General features: G+C 47.3%; 2 protein-coding genes across 2 annotated transcripts in view; both read left to right on the top strand.

Moving 5' to 3' along the window:
* The window catches only part of OBI1 (ORC ubiquitin ligase 1), a 40,311-nt gene extending 33,109 nt beyond the window's left edge, over positions 1 to 7,202 (top strand). The window contains exon 6 of the mRNA XM_065902173.1: positions 4,453 to 7,202. Within this exon, the coding sequence (XP_065758245.1) occupies positions 4,453 to 5,968 (1,516 nt within the window). The 3' untranslated portion in view covers positions 5,969 to 7,202. The remainder of the gene's footprint in view (positions 1 to 4,452) is intronic.
* Positions 7,203 to 16,683: 9,481 nt separating this feature from the next.
* On the top strand, positions 16,684 to 18,639 carry POU4F1 (POU class 4 homeobox 1). Its single transcript, XM_065902288.1, has 2 exons — positions 16,684 to 16,806; positions 17,497 to 18,639. The coding sequence occupies exons 1-2, from the start codon at positions 16,684 to 16,686 to the stop codon at positions 18,637 to 18,639; spliced, it is 1,266 nt and encodes a 421-aa protein (XP_065758360.1).
* The last annotated feature ends 289 nt before the right edge of the window (positions 18,640 to 18,928 follow it).

Raw genomic sequence — 18,928 nt, 5'->3', positions numbered from 1 at the left:
GAACACTCTTGTACCTATGTTGTTTTTTGAACAGGAGAGCCCTCAGCCAGAATGTGTACATCAGTTAACACTGCAAGAGAAAAAATCCCTTAAACTTCTTAGATTCTAGCAAAACATACTTCTGATATCAGATGCAGCTATCAAACTCCTTTCTGTTTTCTCTGACATAATGAAGCCTTTGGCCATCACTGCTGCTTTGAAAATCAAAGCCTTTGGTCTCTAATGGAATGTTTATAAAAATACTCCATTTTGAAATTTGCTCAGGAAAAGGAAGTATGATATATGATTTTAGAAACCCCTCTAGCTTGCCTTGGTATTGATTCATTTAATGCTGTGTACTCTGGAAATATCTGGAATTAGAGAATAAGGAAGTATTAAAACCCAAGGTAAATAAGCTCTTATCCTCATTGTTTTCTTCCATGGAAGTATAGCATCAGTTATGCATCTCTAATTGCTATTTCTGTGTGAGCAAGTAAAGTGTCTTTTGCCAAATTTAATATCAGTATCTAGGGTAAGCCAAAAATATGTCAGAAGTCTCATGCATTTTCATTCTCTTCCTAAGGTGAAAGTGGAAAGTTACTTTCAGTGGGGTGTAGAGCAGCACGCCTGTATAAGAAGAGGAGCTCCACTGTGTGTCTCATTCTCTGTTGCTTTCCTTGGTGTCAGTGACAAAAAGGAAATAAACAGTCAGACATATGGAACGTTTAGTTTACTAATATAGTGACTCACAATACATGTAAAAGAGGCCCAAGGACCTTTGGATTATCCTATGGTGTTGGCTCTGTCTTAATGTAAAGCATTGATGTATCTTAAAGTAAGGAAATAACATTTACTCAAGAAATATTTAATGAGAAACTACTGTGTACCAAGGATTGTTGTAGGGAGCTAACCATGATTCCTGCTTTCCTGGAGCTTATATTCTAATGAGAAAGAGACAGAAAACAGATAAACTACATGGATCAGTTAATTGTTGATCAGTTCATTGACTTTCACTATATATATCTTTTGGTTTGCCCACCAGCCCAGGGTTCTTATTAGCATGGTAAAAAGGTACTATTCAAAGTCTTATGAAGTACTGAAGTAGAACTTTGGAGAATTGAGGGCAATGACCTTTTATAAAACAGCAGCTCCATCAGTGACTCCTCCTTGCTTGTCCCTCTCAGATGTGCTTTGTTGTTGGCCTCTGTTGTTAGTTCTCATGCCACTTTGGCTTTCTCTCCAAAGTAATACAAAAATTACACTTAGGCTATCATTTTGACTTCAACTCAGAACATTTGTTAACTAACTTTAAAAAAAAAAAAAACATAATAATAAAAAATGAGGGCATCATCAAATATAGCATCATAAAATGACATTATATCTGAATTTCAGGCTAAAACCTAGAATAAGAAGCTGCTAATATTTTGGGAAACATTCCTTGTTTGTCACTACTGAGTCCCCAGGGACATCCTATGGGAATAGCTGACTTAATATCTAGTAACATTATTTGATTTTAAATCAAGTAATGATTTAAAATCAAATAATTTTGATTTGATTTGATTCTTTTTCCTCATCTGAGGATCAGTTCAGTTCAGTTGCTCAGATGTGTCCAGTGTGACCCCATGGCCCACAGCATGTCAGGCTTCCCTGTCCATCACCAACTCCTGGAGCTTCCTCAAACTCATGTCCATTGAATCAGTGATGCCATCCAACCATCTCATCCTCTGTCGTCCCCTTCTTCTCCCACCTTCAATTTTTCCCAGCATCAAAGTCTTTTCAAATGAGTCAGTTCTTTGCATCAGGTGGCCAAAGTATTGGAGTTTCAGCTTCAGTCCTTCCAATGAATATTCAGGACTAATTTCCTTTAGGATGGACTGGTTGGATCTCCTTGCTGTCCAAGGGACTTTGAAGAGTCTTCTCCATCACCACAGATCAAAAGCATCAATTCTTCGGCACTCAGCTTTCTTTATAGTCCAACTCTCACATCCATACATGACTACTGGAAAAACCATAGCTTTGACTAGATGGACCTTTGTTAGCAAAATTATGTCTCTGCTTTTTAATATGCTGTCTAGGTTGGGCATAACTTTGCTTCCAAGGAGTAAGCGTCTTTTAATTTCATGGCTGCAGTGATTTGGGAGCCCCCAAAAAAAAAGTCTGTCACTGGTTCCATTGTTTCCCCGTCTATTTGCCATGAAGTGATGGGACTGGATGCCATGATCTTAGTTTTCTGAATGTTGAGTTTTAAGCCAACTTTTTTACTCTCCTATTTCACTTTCATCAAGAGGCTCTTTAGTTCTTCACTTTCTGCTGTAAGTGTGGTGTCTTCTGCATATCTGAGGTTATTGATATTTCATCTGAGGATAGTTTTATTATAAAAATTGCAGAAATAAAAAGAAGTTTTATCTTGGTAAGCAAATTTAAAAGCTGTCACTTTTGCAGTTTGCATTAACTAAACATGCTACACATTTTATCTGTTAAAAAATATGTGGGTTTGATTATGCCAGAGTAGTTACAGTCAGGAACTCACAGTTTTGTTTTGTTTTTAACTCTTTGATTTGACTAAGCTGTGCAGGGTCTTTGGACCCTGACCAGGGATTGAACCCACACCTCCTGCAATGAAAGTACAGTCTTAATCACTGGACAACCAGGGAAGTCCCCAAACCCCACATATATTTTTGCTGAATGAACTTAAAGATCTTCATCTACCTTTTAAAATTCTCTTGCAGAAACTGCTGCTCTGTCAAATACCACCTTTACAAACCAAAATTATTTTTCTTTGGCGAAAAAGGAAAACCAGCTCTCATTGATTTAACCAAATACTCGTAATTGTAAACTTTATCTTTAAAACAAGGAGGCTAGTTATTGTAGTTGCTTTTATTTTTGTTATACTCATGGTGCTTGCTTGATTTTTAGAACTTGAAGGGAATATGCTCTTTTTTGGAGTTCAGTTAATTGCAGGGAATAGATGAATATTCAGCAACCTGTCTTTTAAGGTCCTTTCTAATCCTGAGATTTTATGAGTCTATATTTACCTTTGCCCTTATTCTTATCCCTTAGTGACAAGAGCAGGAATCATGTTAGGGGAGAGTTGGGGAGTGATTGGGCTTTAGTTTAGGAGGAGGTGATGGGTGTTGAGTGGGGGTCATAGAACTTACAGTGGTTGACTCAAAGAGGTACAGTTACTGTTGACTCCCTCTCCTTTTTTTTTTTTAATACTTAGTACATTTTATTAATTTTAATTATTTTTGTAATTAGGGAAAAAAAGAGAAATATAAACCCATAGATTAAAACAATTTTTAAAAATCACCTTTTCTTAAGTACCTTGCTCCAAACAGACAATCCCTGAATTCTTCAAGATGGATTTCTATTTAAGTCATTGAAAAGATGATTAATAAAAAGCCTTTTAAAATACTTTTGTGGAGAGAAATTATTTTTCATGGGATAGAATATAAAACCCATGCTTATTGACTCCTATGAAGCAGTTTCCTGAAAGATGGAATTTTCCTTGATGGTCAGATCAGATAGAATTTAAGGTAGATATTTTACATCCCTTTGAGCTGGACAGTCCTACCAATCATTTTATCATCAGCTCCAAATATACCAGCAGCCATACTAGGTGCGCAAAAACTGCTTTCTGAGCCAAACCCAGTACCCATTCTTAAGGGAATAGTGAACACAAGATAATCCCAAGTAAGGGGAGTGAATTATTGTTGTGTTCTTTTTCTTTTCAGAAAATCTGAAAATGTTTTTATGTGTATTACATTGGAACCTCAAGCACTGGCTTTGTATCTCAAAGTTGGAAAAAATGAGATTGATGTCCCACACAGTTGTAAAATGCCAAAAATAAGTAGACCTGAAATGAGTTAAAGCCCAGTATTCAGAAAGGCCAAGTAGAAACTTCAGATCAAGGGTAGCTGTAATTGAAAGGGTCCAAATAAGTATTTAAAACCACTCCCTGCTGGAACTGCTAAGATTTCTGAATTTCAAATTGGCATTTTATGTTTGACAAGGTGACATTGTATAAGAAATGTATTGTAAAACACTGCTGTACAATAGGAAAATGATTGAATGTAAATATTTCAAGATGTGGACCACTGTTCAAATGTTATCATAAATCTTTGCCATTGTTTTAGGGTATAACTCTTCATGCATATATGAGCTGAATTGATAGCACCAGCTCTCGGGGAGGGAAATCATCAGCAAGTTTCTGCCTCGCTGTCAGCACTCGCGTGATTTGACCACAGAAGCATCCTGTTAGGTGTTTCCTGTTATTATCATATGCTTGTAATTACATACATGGGGAAACCCTCTTGTGAAGATACATCTGTCCTTGCTCTTATCCTGTTCATTGAGCGGTCTGAAATGTCACTGTTACATGAAATTAGGATGGGTGGACACAGTTTGCACTCTTAAACTTTAGAAAGAAGAAAGCTTAAACTGTAAGGTTAACTATCCTCCCATTCCTTGCAGGTTTGGAAGGTTTACAGTGGCTGCTCTGCAGTCCAAAGTAGAGCAGTATGAACGTGAAACCAATCGTCTCAAGAAAGCACTGGAACGAAGTGATAAATATATAGAGGAACTGGAGTCTCAAATTACACAGCTGAAGAATTCAAGTGAGGAGAAGGAAGCGATGAATGCCATTTGCCAGAGAGCACTTTCTACAGACGGCAAGGGGAACAAAGGCACCGAGGAGGACGTGGCATCCAAGAACCAGGGTGACGGTGCCAGGAAGCAGCTCGGCTCGGCCCCCTCCAGCTCTCATCTGGCACAACCTTCCAGCAGTTCTGCCAGGCAGGAGGGCGGCAGCAAAACAGAAGCAAACTGTTCTAAGAACCAAGACCTGTATCAGAAGCGAGTGGAAACGATGCTCACTGTGACAGACACAAGTATGGATACCTATCTGGAAAGAGAATGGGGAAATAAGCCAAGTGATTGTGTGCCCTACAAAGATGAAGAACTCTATGATCTTCCAGCCTCCTGTACTCCTTTGTCCCTTAGTTGTCTTCAGCTCAATACGCCAGATAATAGAGAGAGCTCTGTGGTCAAGGCAGGAGGGTCTAAAAAGCAGTCAAACCATCTCAGAAAATTGATGTTTGATGATTTCTGTGATTCTCCAAATGTGTGTAGTAAAGATTCTTCAGAAGATGATAGAAGTGAGAGTGAAAAGAAATCAGAGTGTTTCACTTCCCCAAAGACAGGGTTTTGGGATTGTTGTTCCACAAGCTATGCCCCCAGCTTGGACTTTGAAAGCTCAGAGGAGAACACAATAGCAAATTGTGTTGGAGAAATTTCTTCAAAATTGAGTGAGAAACCAGGTTCATGTTTATCCAAGAGGTTGAATTCTCTCCGCTCTTTTGAAATGAATCGGACAAGAACATCCAGTGAAGCATCAATGGATGCAGCCTACCTTGACAAAATCTCGGAGCTGGATTCAATGATGTCAGAGTCAGACAATAGCAAGAGCCCCTGTAATAACGGTTTTAAGTCGCTGGACTTGGATGGGTTATCAAAGTCATCTCAGTGCAGTGAATTCCTTGAGGAAACAGATAAGTTGGAAGAAAGAACTGAACCAAACCTTTCTAAAGGTTCTCTAACTACTGATCAGTTAGAAAATGGAAATGAATGGAAACCCAATTCTTTTTTTCTCCTCTCTCCATCTGACCAAGAAATGAATGAAGATTTTTCACTCCATTCCAGTTCAAACCCAGGAACCAATGAAATCAAACCACCAAGTTGTTTGTTTCAGACTGAGTTTTCCCAGGGTGTTTTGCTAAGCAGTACAAACCGGCTATTTGAGGATCAAAGGTTTGGGTCATCTTTGTTTAAGATGTCCTCAGAGATGCCTGGTCTTCATAACCACCTTCAGTCTCCTTGGTCTACTTCTTTTGTGCCTGAAAAGAGGAATAAAAATGTGAATCAATCAGCAAAAAGAAAAATCCAGAGCAGCCTTTCCAATGCCAGCCCATCAAAAGCAACTAAAAGTTGACAAATTAGAAAGATGTCATTTATGTTTTTGTCCTGAGAGAAATATAAGGTTTTAAAGTTACTTTTTTTTCCCCTAATGAAAGCTCTGTACAATTTTGAATTGATAATCTTTAGTCAGGTGTCAAGTCAGAATGGTGGATTAGCCTGTACCCTGGATACTTTTGTTCATTTTGAAGAGTTTAGTCTTTTCATTTTCATTTAGGGATCTTTTTTGACCAGAGAAGTTAGGGAGAGGGTTCCTTTTGTGTCTGGTGTGGGTATATTTTGTTTTCTTGAATCTTGATTTATCTATTCGGATACAATGACCTATTAGTAAGCCTCAGTTATCTTCAGAATTTGGATTTCTTAAATAAAAGCTTTGGTGCGGTCTATATACTGTTCATAAGACACTTTTCTTTAAAGCTTCCTAGGGTGGAAATTACTTTTCCTGCCCCTTTTTATTTATGTTTAGTGATAGTCTAACTTTTATTCAAGGCCACGATGGAGAAACAGCACTCAAACCTTAATCCAATATTCATTGGCTCTTTTTTTAGGTTTTACATATATGTTTGCATTTTTAACAGTATGTTTTGTCCAGTTTTTGTGAAGATGTGTTGCTAGTAAGAGAGAATACATTTTCTGTATGAAAATATTTGTTTTTTGTCTGGTAGCTTTCATTCTTTTATCTTTTTGTGTGTGTTGAAAGTCAGAAATTTGCCTACTTTAGCAAGAAGGCAGGGAACAGTTGGTTTGGAGAGGATTAAACATGGTAGCTTTTCGTTATTTCAGATAGACAGGTGCAAAAGCATTCATTGCCAAGTTCTTGACCCACTTATGTCCCAGGGGAGCTTTCTTTGGAGTGGTAAAGTCCTTGTTTGCATGTTACTGTTCTTTATGGAAACTCGGTATGCATGGTAGTGGTCTTGCTTGCACTGTTTTACTTACTTAAGAAAAAGAAGTTTCAGTTGGCTAAAAGATTATCTTTTATGTAGGACAAAAAAAAGATTGTTTTCCATGAAGAGTGTTGAGAGGAGGGTGAAAATAGGTGAGCCAAGCACAATTTTTAATTTAGGTTCTTAAAAAGTATATTCTAAACATGTTTGGTATGCCCGTATAGGCCTTTAAAAATGGTTTGTATGTTAATGACTTGTTTATCTAATGTGCACTGAACATTTTACATTAATACTGTACTGTTTTACATTAATACTGCATGCTTTTCTATGTGAACTGAATAAAGGATGTCATAAACACTGTAATCCTTGATGTTGTCCCATGTTGAATTAGCCTACAAAGACCAGTACAACTTAGCATTTTTTATTGTATTGCTCTTATTATACAGGGCTTGGCAAACTGTGGCCAGTGGTTCCAATTCTGGCCTGTTTTTGTGAAAGGCCTGTAAACCAAAAATGTTTTATACATTTTTAATGGTTTTTAAAAATCCAAAGAATATTTCATAACACAGGAAAATGATATGAGGTTTAAATCTCAATATTTCTAGACAAAGTCTTGTTAGAACACAGCTACACGTTTTACATTTTATCTGCTAGGACTGCTTTAGCACCGGTAGAGCAGAGCTGAATAGTTGCAGCAGAGACCATATGGCCCACAAAGCCTAAAATATTTACTATTTGGCCTTTTACAGAGAAATTTGCTGACCTTTCTTATAATTGACTCAAGATTCAATGAAACCATAGAAGTATAAAAAATCACTTTTATGAGTTGAAAAATCATGACCTCTGCTTTTAGAAGTAATAAGAATCTCCCCCACCCCCCGCCACCCCGAAAAAAGGCTTAATGTAAAGTGTAGTTTTTGTTCTATCATATTTTTTCCAATAAGTATTTGTGCATGACTTTGTCTTTCTGATAATCTTTAAGTTAGTGGATAAACTTTCATAGATTCTGCCATTTAAATATCTTTGACAATTGGATATGCATTTGAAGTTCTATTAAATGTAGAAATCTAAAATCTTTCTGAATAGAGTAAACTTGGGGGTAAACCTCACTCTAATTCTGTCTGTAATTTTTTTTTTTTCACCATGAGTGTGTTAGTTTTTAATACAAACTGACACTGTGTCATGGAAATGTAGAGTGTGTAGCCTGATTGACTAATGCCTAATGGGGGTGAGGGTGTCTCTCTTGGGCTGGAGTATTTCCCAGCTGCTTCAGAAACACTACTTCATCCTCTCCAAAACACTATCTCATGTATCATATTAAAATAACCTGACATTACTCAATTAAAGGAAATAATCTGTGCAGGATTTGATTTTAATGACCCTTCACATTTGTACTCCTAACCTCTTTACCATAATCTCAAATGTCATGACGGATATGGTAGTCTCATTTTGTTGTTGTTTAGTCGCTCAGTCATGTCCGACTCTTTTATGACCCCATGGACTGTAGCCCACCAGGCTCCTCTATCCATGGGATTTTTCAGGCAAGAGTATGGGAGTGGGTTGCCATTTCTTCTCCAGGGGAACTTCCTGACCCAGAGATTGAACCGGAGTCTCACACATTGACAAGCAGATTCTGTACCACTGAGGCACAAGGGAGGCCCAGTCCCATTTAAAGTGTATCTATTGTATATACACACTCAAAACAAAAGCTACCTTTTATTGATACCAGGCACTCTGCTAGCCTCTGTCTTGTGTAATCTTTTCAAACTCTGTGAGCCAAGAATTTTCTCCAGTTTACCAATCAGTGAATTGAGAATTAGTGATCACACAGCTAGAATGGGCTTAGAACCCTGTCCTGGAGCTGGGCCTCAGACTCCAGAGATTGTAGCATTCATCCCTCAAGCATCAGATGCATGGGAGCTCACATTTGCAGGCCAAAGGATGAATGGATTTGAAATTTCCAAGGATCTTTTTTTTTTAGGTAGTATTTTGGAAGTATTAGCATGTTTCTTTTCAAGTAGCCATGCCCTGGATCTAAGGCTGCTCCTAAATGGAAGCTCAGGGATGGGAATTGTGTGTGTGCCACTTTTAAGTTTATAAAGATTCACATTAACTCTGACATTTAGATGAATTTCAAAATAGCACTAAGGCTATATTTGAAAAAGATGTGCAAGTGATAAAGGGAAAAGACATCACTTCATGTCTTTATAAAAAACAGTACCTTTTGACTGCTCATCTCTTTAAAATGCTATAGCTAAGCGAATGTGGCAAGATGCTAATTATTTTTTTGACATGACCTTTAGTGTTTATCTTTTAATGTTTAAAATCTCCATCCCATTCAAAATTACATGTCTTTTTCCTGTTTTAATGGATCAACTGAGACTTAAAACGGCAGACATTAAGATATATAGTCCCTTAATATCAAATCTGCTGTGTTTTCTTATAAACTCATATTTACACTGGTTTGAAACCTCTAAAGGTACCACTGAACAAGGGAAGAACTTTGGTCTTGATTCTTATGATGTTTCAGGAACTTGTTTCTATATACTTGAATGGAATTCAGTTATTCAAAGTGTAATTCATGCATTAGAATTTCCCTTCCTCATTTTTGTACCTGTGGATGATATTTGTAGAGAACAGTTTCATTTCATGAAATTTGGCCTATTTGATTAGAAGGGTTTCCTGAAGCCTCATAAGAAGGTCTCTGTTCCTATTCTAGGGAGTCCTACCACAGTCTTTGCCTATCATGATGTAACCCGATCCTTTTAATAATACTTGGCAGAGAGAAAACCTTTTAAGCAATGATCTCAGAGTGCATAGTGAACATTTATTGCCTAATTCTCGGAACCCCACTCAGAGAGGAAGCATCTATTAAGTTGCAGTTTTCTTTTAAGAACCCATCTGAAGCTTAGGCTTGGTTGATCTTCAGTCTGCTGTGACAGAGGCAGTCTAGAATACCTTTGATTGAAGCTCCACTTCTTGAAACTAGGTACATTCTGATTTGTCTTAACAGGGAGTAGATCCTCTCTAATGTTAGTTGGATTAACCAAGTGTGTAGAAGTGTGCGCCTAGTGTGACACATAATTTGAGGATGTAAAGATCCCATACTCTAGGGCAAGGATTTTACATAGACATATACCAAGGAGGACCTAGGTCTGGCCCACTTTAATTCTTCTATAAAATTGGTGAGTACAAAAGTGTCTGCACCGGGGATAGCCTGGAGCAGAGAGGAAAGCTGATGGCTTCCGAAGTGCTATTTGTATTGGGTCTTTAAGGATGAATAAAAGCTTGATGCAGAAGAGAACTTCTACTTCTGCGTGTGTATCCGCTATCCTGCAAGTGGGCGCCTATTTCTCAGACGTCTCAGAAGAGGTGCTGAAGAAACCCTAATAGGGCTCCTGATGGACAAAGGCTTCCCGATTGCTTCAGCCTGCGCTGTCAAGTTTGGCTTTGGTCCGCCTCCTCTCTCTGAGCGTCCCCTGAGACTCCAGGCTCGCCCTCGCCGCCAGAACCGGCGGCCTGCCGGCGAGACTGTGACTCCCTGGGCGCTGGCAGGCTCAGGAGGTGGCAGGGCTGGGCCATCATCTGTCCATTAAGCCGAGGCTTGGCGCTCCGAGGGCCGGAAGGCGCGACCTCGCTTCACTCACCGGGTCATCTTTGTGCTGGGGGCGGGGAGGTGAGGTCTGGCCCGTCTATCTGGGCTGCGATCTCGCTTGCTTTCCTCTGGTTCCGGCGAACCCCTCCTTCCCGGATTCTCGAAGCCAGTGACGCTCCCCCACCTCCCCAACGCTCCCGGGACAACAGACCTGCCCGCACCCCTCCAGCTCGAGTTTCCCGCGCTCTTGAGGGCGCTCTCAGAGGCTCCCGTTCAGGCTCCACCCAAAGAAGGGACCCGGGCTGAGGATTCCTTTCATTTTATTACTACTCGCGAAACCTGGCGATTAAGACGCGAAACCAACAAAGAGTTTTCTTTCCACCTTAACCTTGCACACAATCCTTTAACAAATTAATTAATCCTAATGAATTAACACTTCATTTATTTAAACGCGCTACAGTCCATGAATTAAATTTTCATGCAGTGATTAAAGGCTGTTAAAATATGCATGATTTCGTTTAAAATTTTATAATAAATCAGGGCAATGTGTTACATGACAAGGCAACTATTTCCCAGTCCCTCGCAAGGGGCTTTGATTTGTGCAGGCGGCGGGGAGGAGGGGCGGCTGACGACGGCGCGGGCGAGCGTTGGAGCCGGGCGGCAGGACCCAGCTCCGCACCTCGGCGTGCGCACCCGGCTTAGCGCTCTGCTCCGCGGCGTTGGGACCCTCCTGGGGATCCCGCTCCCGGCAGAGCCTAGCCTGCGGAGTGCGATGGGTACTCGTCTCTCCGTCCCCGGAACTGCACTCGCGGGGGGCTGGGGGTCCTCCGGTTTCCTTTAGCTCGCGCGAGCGCGCGTTCGGGTAGGAGCGCTGCGCCGGCGGCTCTCCGGGGACAGGAAGGCGACACAACTTCCATCTCGTCGCGTGGGGTCAGGGAAGCGGGTGTCTGCTGTAGAGTTGATGGGTTCGTTGCTGTTCTTAATTAACCAGGAGACTTCGAAGCCCCTTCTCTGACCAGCGCGATCTCCCTTTTCGGAAGGGGCCGGGGCGGGGGAGCTCTGCTTCCTTTGGGACCTAAACCCCAGGGGCCCCGTGACCAAGCTTAGCGGTCCCACCCTTGTCACTCGGACAGCGAAACTGGTTCTGGCAACTAGCGGGCGGGGGAGGCCGGCCCCTGTCAGGACGGAGACGTGGTCAGGCATCATCCTTAGGGCTTTCACAAGGTAGGTGGGTTTAAGTTCACCGCGGGGTTAGGGTGGAGGTATATATCTACAAATGTAGATATCTACAAATGTAACGGCCAAGAGTAATAATGACCGGCTGTGAACTTTACTGCCTCATCACCGAGGTCGCAAGTGTATCAGGGAGTGGGGTGGTCGCAATGTTCCCAACGGACGTTGCCTTTGAATTAAACGGCCAGAGGAATGAAAGCAGTGGGTTATCCATCGGCTTCCTCGAGAACCTCCGCCGCGGGTCCTAGCCCGGAGCTTTACATGAGCTGATCACCACCCGCCTCAATAACTCACCCACGGCCTTTTGGGACCGAGCGGGACAAGCGGCCGGGGTGCGGGTGGGAGAGGAGGTGGAAAAGGAAGGAAGAGGCCTTCGGGAAATGTATGAGAGCCTGGCTGTGGACTCGCGCCTTGAGCTGGGCTGGGCCTCGGGGATGGCACAGGACTGGGCACCCGCCCAGGACGGCCTGGCGGGCCGAGCGGGCCAGAAGCCCAGTCCCTACCCCGCGGGAGGGCTGGGCCGGGATGCGCGAGGGGTGGAGAGGCCCAAGGTCAGAGCAGCCCAGCCTTGGCGCTCGCACCGCTGCCCGGAGGGGAAGCGAAAGTCCGGCAGGAGTCCCTCCTCCGTCCCACCCTTCGGACAGACGGTGTCGGAGGGGAAGGAGGTCTGACGCCCAAGTGCATTCCCTCCTCCAAGGACCGATCCCCACCCCCCAATTCTAGGCCTGCTACTTCCCTACGGACCAGTTCAGCCTCATCGCTGAAGACAACCCAGGAGGCCTCGGAAGCCGGCCAACTCCAGGCTCTGGCGACTTTTCCCCCGCGCAGGGCGCCGGTTGCGCAGTGAATGGGCCGAGTTTCTGGGCAGGAGCCCAGAGGAAACGGGGCGCCCCGGATCTGCGAGGAGCAGAGCTCCCTCTGGGGCCGCCCGGGCTTGCAGGTTGGCCCAGCTCCCCGGGTTTGGGCAAGAACGTGGGGTCCGACCTCCTCCACTTGTACACACACAATCTCCACTCACTTCAGTGGACATCCCTCAGGACCGCCCCCACCCCCATCCCCGTCCCTGAATGTGGAATAATAAATCGGGTTCAACCCCAGCGGGGAGGGGCGGGGGTGGGGTGGGGAGGGGCAGACTGTCCCCGCGCTCCTCCGGAGAGAGAAAGGCTGCCTCGCGAGTGGCAGCTGTGGAGCGGGCGGGGTGGTCAAAGGTGGGGGGCATTCACCCCCGGCTGGTTCCTCCCTTACGCCGCTTCTCTCCCGCCGGTGTTCACTCCCACCGACCAACGTCTGCTCCCTGAGTTGGAGAAAGAGGCGCTGCCAAAGGAAACGTGAAGTGGGGCCTGCCAAAGAAGGAGGAGAAAATTAATTAATGAGGGAAAGAAATGTGTCTCTGATCCAGATGATAGACTCCCTGTCCCTGGGGGCAGAAATTCCTTGGAAATCAATAGCTGTGCATTCATTACCTCCCTCTTGATAAAATGCAAAGCTATGAGATGGGGAAGGAGGAAATCTGTGCTGGTCATTAAACAGGGGAAAACAAACAAACAAACAAACAAACCTGCCCAGAATTCTATGCCAGGGCTCTGATCCCATGAGGGTATCACTAGTTCAGGCATGGGCCATCCAGTTACTGCACTCACCAAACCTGGAAAACAAAGCAGTGACATGGGTGGACTCAGCCCCAGTTGGCCACCCTTTCTTTTTACTGCACTGGGGAATGTAGGGAAAAGGCTTGATAAGATCCAAGGAACTGCCTGCAGACCCACCACCATCTCCCACTCTCTAGCCTGGAACTGAGGCCAGCAGGGAGCTGGCAGGTTAATTCTCCCAAGCATCATCCCCCACCAGCTCCCTCTCCCTGCACCTTGGTCTTGCCCTGGACCACAAAAAAAAAAAAAAAAAACACCCCTTCACCTGTAGCTACCGCACTATCATAGACTGCCCAGATGGCAGATACCTGACTTTTATACTTTTATAATCTCCAGTGTCTTGCCCTGGCCAAGATGAGTGCTCAGCAAGTATTTGAGGAAGGAAGGTAGGGTAGAAAGTAAATGAGGGAGGGACGAAATAAATGATTTCGGAGAAAGAGCTGTCTGGAATCAAGATACGCTGCTCTACCTGGGGACAGCAGGCCCTTCTGTTTGAATCTGCATCCCTTTTTAGGTAGAGAGGAGACCCCTTCAGTGATCTTCCCTCTGGCCCCCCTCCTCACCGCCCCCCACCCCAATGACCCTGGCTTGCTGAACTTCCTTTTGCTCCTGCCCCTCCCCATCTGCCTCCTCTTCCTTCTTACACACATGTATTGTTCTATGGGGCGTTTTCCTAAGTGCCAGGGTACACACAGATGTGCTCTAAATGGGCTTCCAATCCATTACTGGGAGAGGTGGGTCGGGACTTGGTAATTGTACCCAACCCTGGAGAAAAGTGAGATACTCTGGGCAAAGATCTGCCCCCCATCTCCAACTGGGCCAGTTCACTCAAGTGAACTAGGAGGAGTCTCAACAAGATGGTGAACTCTTGCCCTCAGGCCAGGGACTTACCAGTGGGTTAGTTGGTACCCTCTCAGAATTGGAAGGTAAACTGAGATGGGCTTCTGGGACTCAGGTGCCCCCCCCCCCAAACACAGGGTCCATGGAGCCCCAAACCGTATAGTCCATGTGACTATTTAAATTTCTGCTTCCCCCCTGCATTCTTTGGGGTGCCTAAAAGCCACTGTTTCCCTGGGGGGGCGGGGGGAGAGACAGGATCTAGGCGCTCCTCCTCCGCGGAGCCTTTCCTCCACCCCACCCTCCACCACCCACCCTTTCCCTCGCCGGATAGCTCAAGGAACCGCCGCCAGAGGTGTCAGGAAGGATTAAGTTAAGCCTGGACACCCGGTGCGACGACTACCATAGACTCACTCGCTCCCTCCAGCGATGTCCTGCTCGCCGTCCTTTCCCCGTAGAGATAAAGTTGCATTTAGCAGTCCCAGGGGACAGCGTAATGGATGAAAACAAGGTTCCTTCTCACACTAGCAAGTGAGCATCCTTCTTACTCCCCTCTCGAGCTGCAAGGGGGTGGGGGAGAGAGAAAGGTAGCGAGAAAAGAAAAGAAAGAGAGGGAAAAAGCCCTGCTGATGCCTGTGGGCTGTTTTTGGAATGTGAGTACTGAATGGGTTCGATAAACACGCTCGCGTTTATCCAGAGATCCACGCGAACGCAAATTAGGCTTATAGAAATGAATCTAATCTTTGGTGGAAATACAGATCTCCTTGGTGTGAGGCAGACCAGAAAGATTATCTATCTGATCTCTGCCTCCCACAAGCAGCCCCTTGCCACTCTCCAGCTCTCTCGCCACAGATGCGATAACATCTGGGCTGTTATTATCACCCTGGGCAGCGCTGAGCCCCTGGGGACTCGGGCACCAGAACTGGGTTCCCCCGGGAGCCCCTTGATCTGTCTGCCACATAAGAGCCATATAGCAGGTTGGCTAATTGATTTATTCCTCTTATGTTTTGATTGCATAATAATAAAAAAAAATAAAAATAAAGGCTGGAACAGAGCTTGAGTCCGGTTCTTTTAAATTGATTTGAATTAATTTTTTAATCATGTTTTTCTATAAACTGGCTTGATTCTGTCTCCTATTGAAGGAAAAAAGTGTGTGTGTATACGTCTATCTATAGATAGATAGATAGATAAAGAGGCAAACAGTCCAACACGATGTAAGGGAAAATAAAGTTCTCTTCAATATCTTATTCCCTTTTCTCTGAAGCGATTTCCTTTTCCTGGAGTTTCCAACATGAAGTGTGTGAGTGTGTGTGTGTGTGTGTGTGTGTGTGTGTGTGTGTACGCTGAAGCGAGGTAAGGATCCCAACTACACCCTGTAAACTATTTTTCCTTTTGATTACAAGAAGCCTCAGATCACCCGGAGCTCGTTTGAAATGTGGGTTTGTACACGGTTAAAGCAGACAAACAATAAGAGAAATTCACAATTTCATTTCAACAGCCGTTCCCTGGTAGAAAGCACACGCTCCTTGTGGCTCCTAAGTGGCTGTCACTGATACAGTTATAGTCGCAACAACAACGACGAAGTGTGCGGAGGAAATTAAATTATATGGAAATCAATACCAGCTGACTGCTTCAAACAAATGTCTGTCACCGCGATTATTCTCCAGGAACCTATTTATAAACCATGAAAAGAAACAGGTTCTTGCAGCAAAAGACAGCACCTTCTGCATTTCTGTGTTATTTATACTGTATACAGAGGAATGCGCGGGCATAATTTAACATACAAATGCTCAGTTGTATACATTATATAACAGCTTGTTAGACGTCCCCGAGAGGAGGTGTGCCCGAGTGATGCGCATATATTCAGGGCTAGCAATCTGGGTCCGCGCTCGGAGGAGGGAAGGAAACCATCTAGGGGCCAGCGAGCATCTTGTCTTTCTCCCCCCTAAAAGGTGCCTACCCTTAGACAATAGCTGGCCCTTTTGATCTTCTCCAGACCCGCGATGGGAAAGGTGAGGCGTGCAGTGCGCATGTCCGGGTAGCTACAGGTGCATCACCTGCGCTGTCCTAGCTGGTGGTCACTATAAGAGCGGCTCCCACGCGCCGGTCGCGGCCCGGCGAGCGCGCGCGCGCGCAGACGCACGGCGCCGCCGAGAGGGAGAGCGCGCATCAGACAGACGGAGACAGCTGATGCCTGTCAGCACGGCTGGCCCGCGAGCTCTCGCGAGAGCTCCCCGGACCGGCCGCGAGAATTGGGGCTCAGGTGTAAGAGGAGTGCATCCCGTCGGCGCACGGGGCTAGAGCTCGCGGAGAAGTGGGATCGCGAGGCCGGTGCGCGGCGATCTGCGCGGTCAAAGGGAGCGCGAGGCGAGAGCGGCGGCGGCAGAAGCAGCAGCGGCCCCCGGCGCTTGCGCCGCCTCCGCGCCGCCAGCCGCCGCGGCTGCAGCCTCCGAAGCGAGGCCGGGGGAGCCGGCGTGCGCACTTTCCCGCGGACTTTCGGAGTTGTGGATTTACATGCTAAACCATCAAGATGATGTCCATGAACAGCAAGCAGCCTCACTTTGCCATGCACCCCACGCTCCCTGAGCACAAGTACCCGTCGCTGCACTCCAGCTCCGAGGCCATCCGGCGGGCCTGCCTGCCCACGCCGCCGGTAAGCGCCCCAAGCCCGCAGACCCGGCCCGCGCGCCCGCCCCCTCCCCGTCTCCGAGACGCTGCATGTCGGGTACTGATATGTGCACAGATCCCGGTGCGGGGATTCGCGGGCGGGGATTTTTAGAAGAATCCCGCTGCGAGGCAGGCTTTGTACCGTGGCGCTTAATGTCGGGTTCCCGTCGCCTCCGCCTCCGTGTCGGGCGCCGGCGATCGGAGTGGGGAGCGCTGGGGCCAGGTCTCTCGACTTCCCTCCACTTTCTCTGTTGATTTCATGCCTTGGAAAGGCGGTCTCTGTGCGTGTTCGGGTGCGTGACACGGTCCCCGGCTGCGAGTTACATCTTCATTTCTTCTTCTTTCCCCCTCCTTTTTCGTCTTTCACGCCCGTCCCCGGAATGTGTCCCCATGCCCCTCTCTCCTCTGCATCTGCCCCCCTCTCCGCACACGCCCGTCCCTTCTCGTCTGACCCCCTATCTCGTCCCCAATGTGTCCCTATTCTGTCGTTCCCGGTCTCCACTATCCCCACTCCCGTTGTTATTATTTTGGTTGCTTTGTGTGTTGCCTTTGGCTCGCTGTGCTTTCCGGCTTGTGTGGTTTCGTTCCGTGTTTTTGCTTTTTTTTTTTTTTTTTGGTTTTGTGTTGTTGTTGTTGTTTTTGTTTTGTTTTTTGGTTTGGTTTGTGTCGCCTGCAGCTGCAGAGCAACCTCTTCGCCAGCCTAGACGAAACGCTGCTGGCGCGGGCCGAGGCGCTGGCGGCCGTGGACATCGCCGTGTCCCAGGGCAAGAGCCACCCGTTCAAGCCGGACGCCACGTACCACACGATGAACAGCGTGCCCTGCACGTCCACGTCCACCGTGCCGCTCGCGCACCACCATCACCACCACCACCACCACCAGGCGCTCGAGCCCGGCGACCTGCTGGATCACATCTCGTCGCCCTCGCTCGCGCTCATGGCCGGCGCGGGCGGCGCAAGCGCGGCGGGCGGCGGCGCCCACGACGGCCCGGGGGGCGGCGGCCCGGGGGGCGGCGGCGGCGGCGGCCCCGGAGGCGGCGGCGGCGGCCCCGGGGGCGGCGGCGGCGGCGGCCCGGGGGGCGGCGGCGGGGGCCCGGGCGGCGGGCTGCTGGGCGGCTCGGCGCACCCGCACCCGCACATGCACGGCCTGGGCCACCTGTCGCACCCGGCGGCGGCGGCCGCCATGAACATGCCGTCGGGGCTGCCGCACCCGGGGCTGGTGGCGGCGGCGGCCCACCACGGCGCGGCGGCGGCGGCGGCGGCGGCAGCGGCCGGGCAGGTGGCGGCGGCGTCGGCGGCGGCGGCCGTGGTGGGCGCGGCGGGCCTGGCGTCCATCTGCGACTCGGACACGGACCCGCGCGAGCTCGAGGCGTTCGCCGAGCGCTTCAAGCAGCGGCGCATCAAGCTGGGCGTGACGCAGGCCGACGTGGGCTCGGCGCTGGCCAACCTCAAGATCCCGGGCGTGGGCTCACTCAGCCAGAGCACCATCTGCAGGTTCGAGTCGCTCACGCTCTCGCACAACAACATGATAGCGCTCAAGCCCATCTTGCAGGCGTGGCTGGAGGAGGCCGAGGGCGCGCAGCGCGAGAAAATGAACAAGCCCGAGCTCTTCAACGGCGGCGAGAAGAAGCGCAAGCGGACTTCCATCGCCGCGCCCGAGAAGCGCTCCCTCGAGGCCTACTTCGCCGTGCAGCCCCGGCCCTCATCCGAGAAGATCGCCGCCATCGCCGAGAAACTGGACCTCAAAAAGAACGTGGTGCGGGTGTGGTTTTGCAACCAGAGACAGAAGCAGAAGCGGATGAAATTCTCTGCCACTTACTGATGGGGCGAGATGGGAGGGACCGGGCGGGGCAGAGCTGGGAGCCGAAGGGGCATTTCGCCGGGAGGGGGGGCCTTCCCCGAGCCTGCTTACCACCATCACCCCCACTCCCCCGGATTTAGAGCGGCCGTTATCCTGCTTGCATTAGAGGAGTCCCTCCTCGAGCGCTTCTCCTCCACCTCCCCTCTGCTCTCCCCGTCCTTACCCTCCCCAGCCTAAAAGACTGGGTGCCCGGTGTGTACGCGGGAGAGTAGGGTGGAGGTGAAGGGGGAGCACTTGGGGGAGGGGGAGT

The sequence above is a fragment of the Muntiacus reevesi genome, chromosome 11 (genome assembly GCF_963930625.1).
Source record: "Muntiacus reevesi chromosome 11, mMunRee1.1, whole genome shotgun sequence".
In the NCBI taxonomy this organism is placed as follows: domain Eukaryota; kingdom Metazoa; phylum Chordata; class Mammalia; order Artiodactyla; family Cervidae; genus Muntiacus; species Muntiacus reevesi.
This window is presented reverse-complemented; position numbering and strand designations above follow the sequence as displayed.

What these genes read in the sequence shown, in the direction of transcription:
- POU4F1 (XM_065902288.1), top strand. Translation starts at nt 16,684, where the DNA reads ATGATGTCCATGAACAGCAAGCAGCCTCACTTTGCCATGCACCCCACG. An exon ending in CCTGCCTGCCCACGCCGCCG is followed by an intron (nt 16,807 to 17,496) that starts GTAAGCGCCCCA and finishes TGTCGCCTGCAG; the next exon opens with CTGCAGAGCAACCTCTTCGC.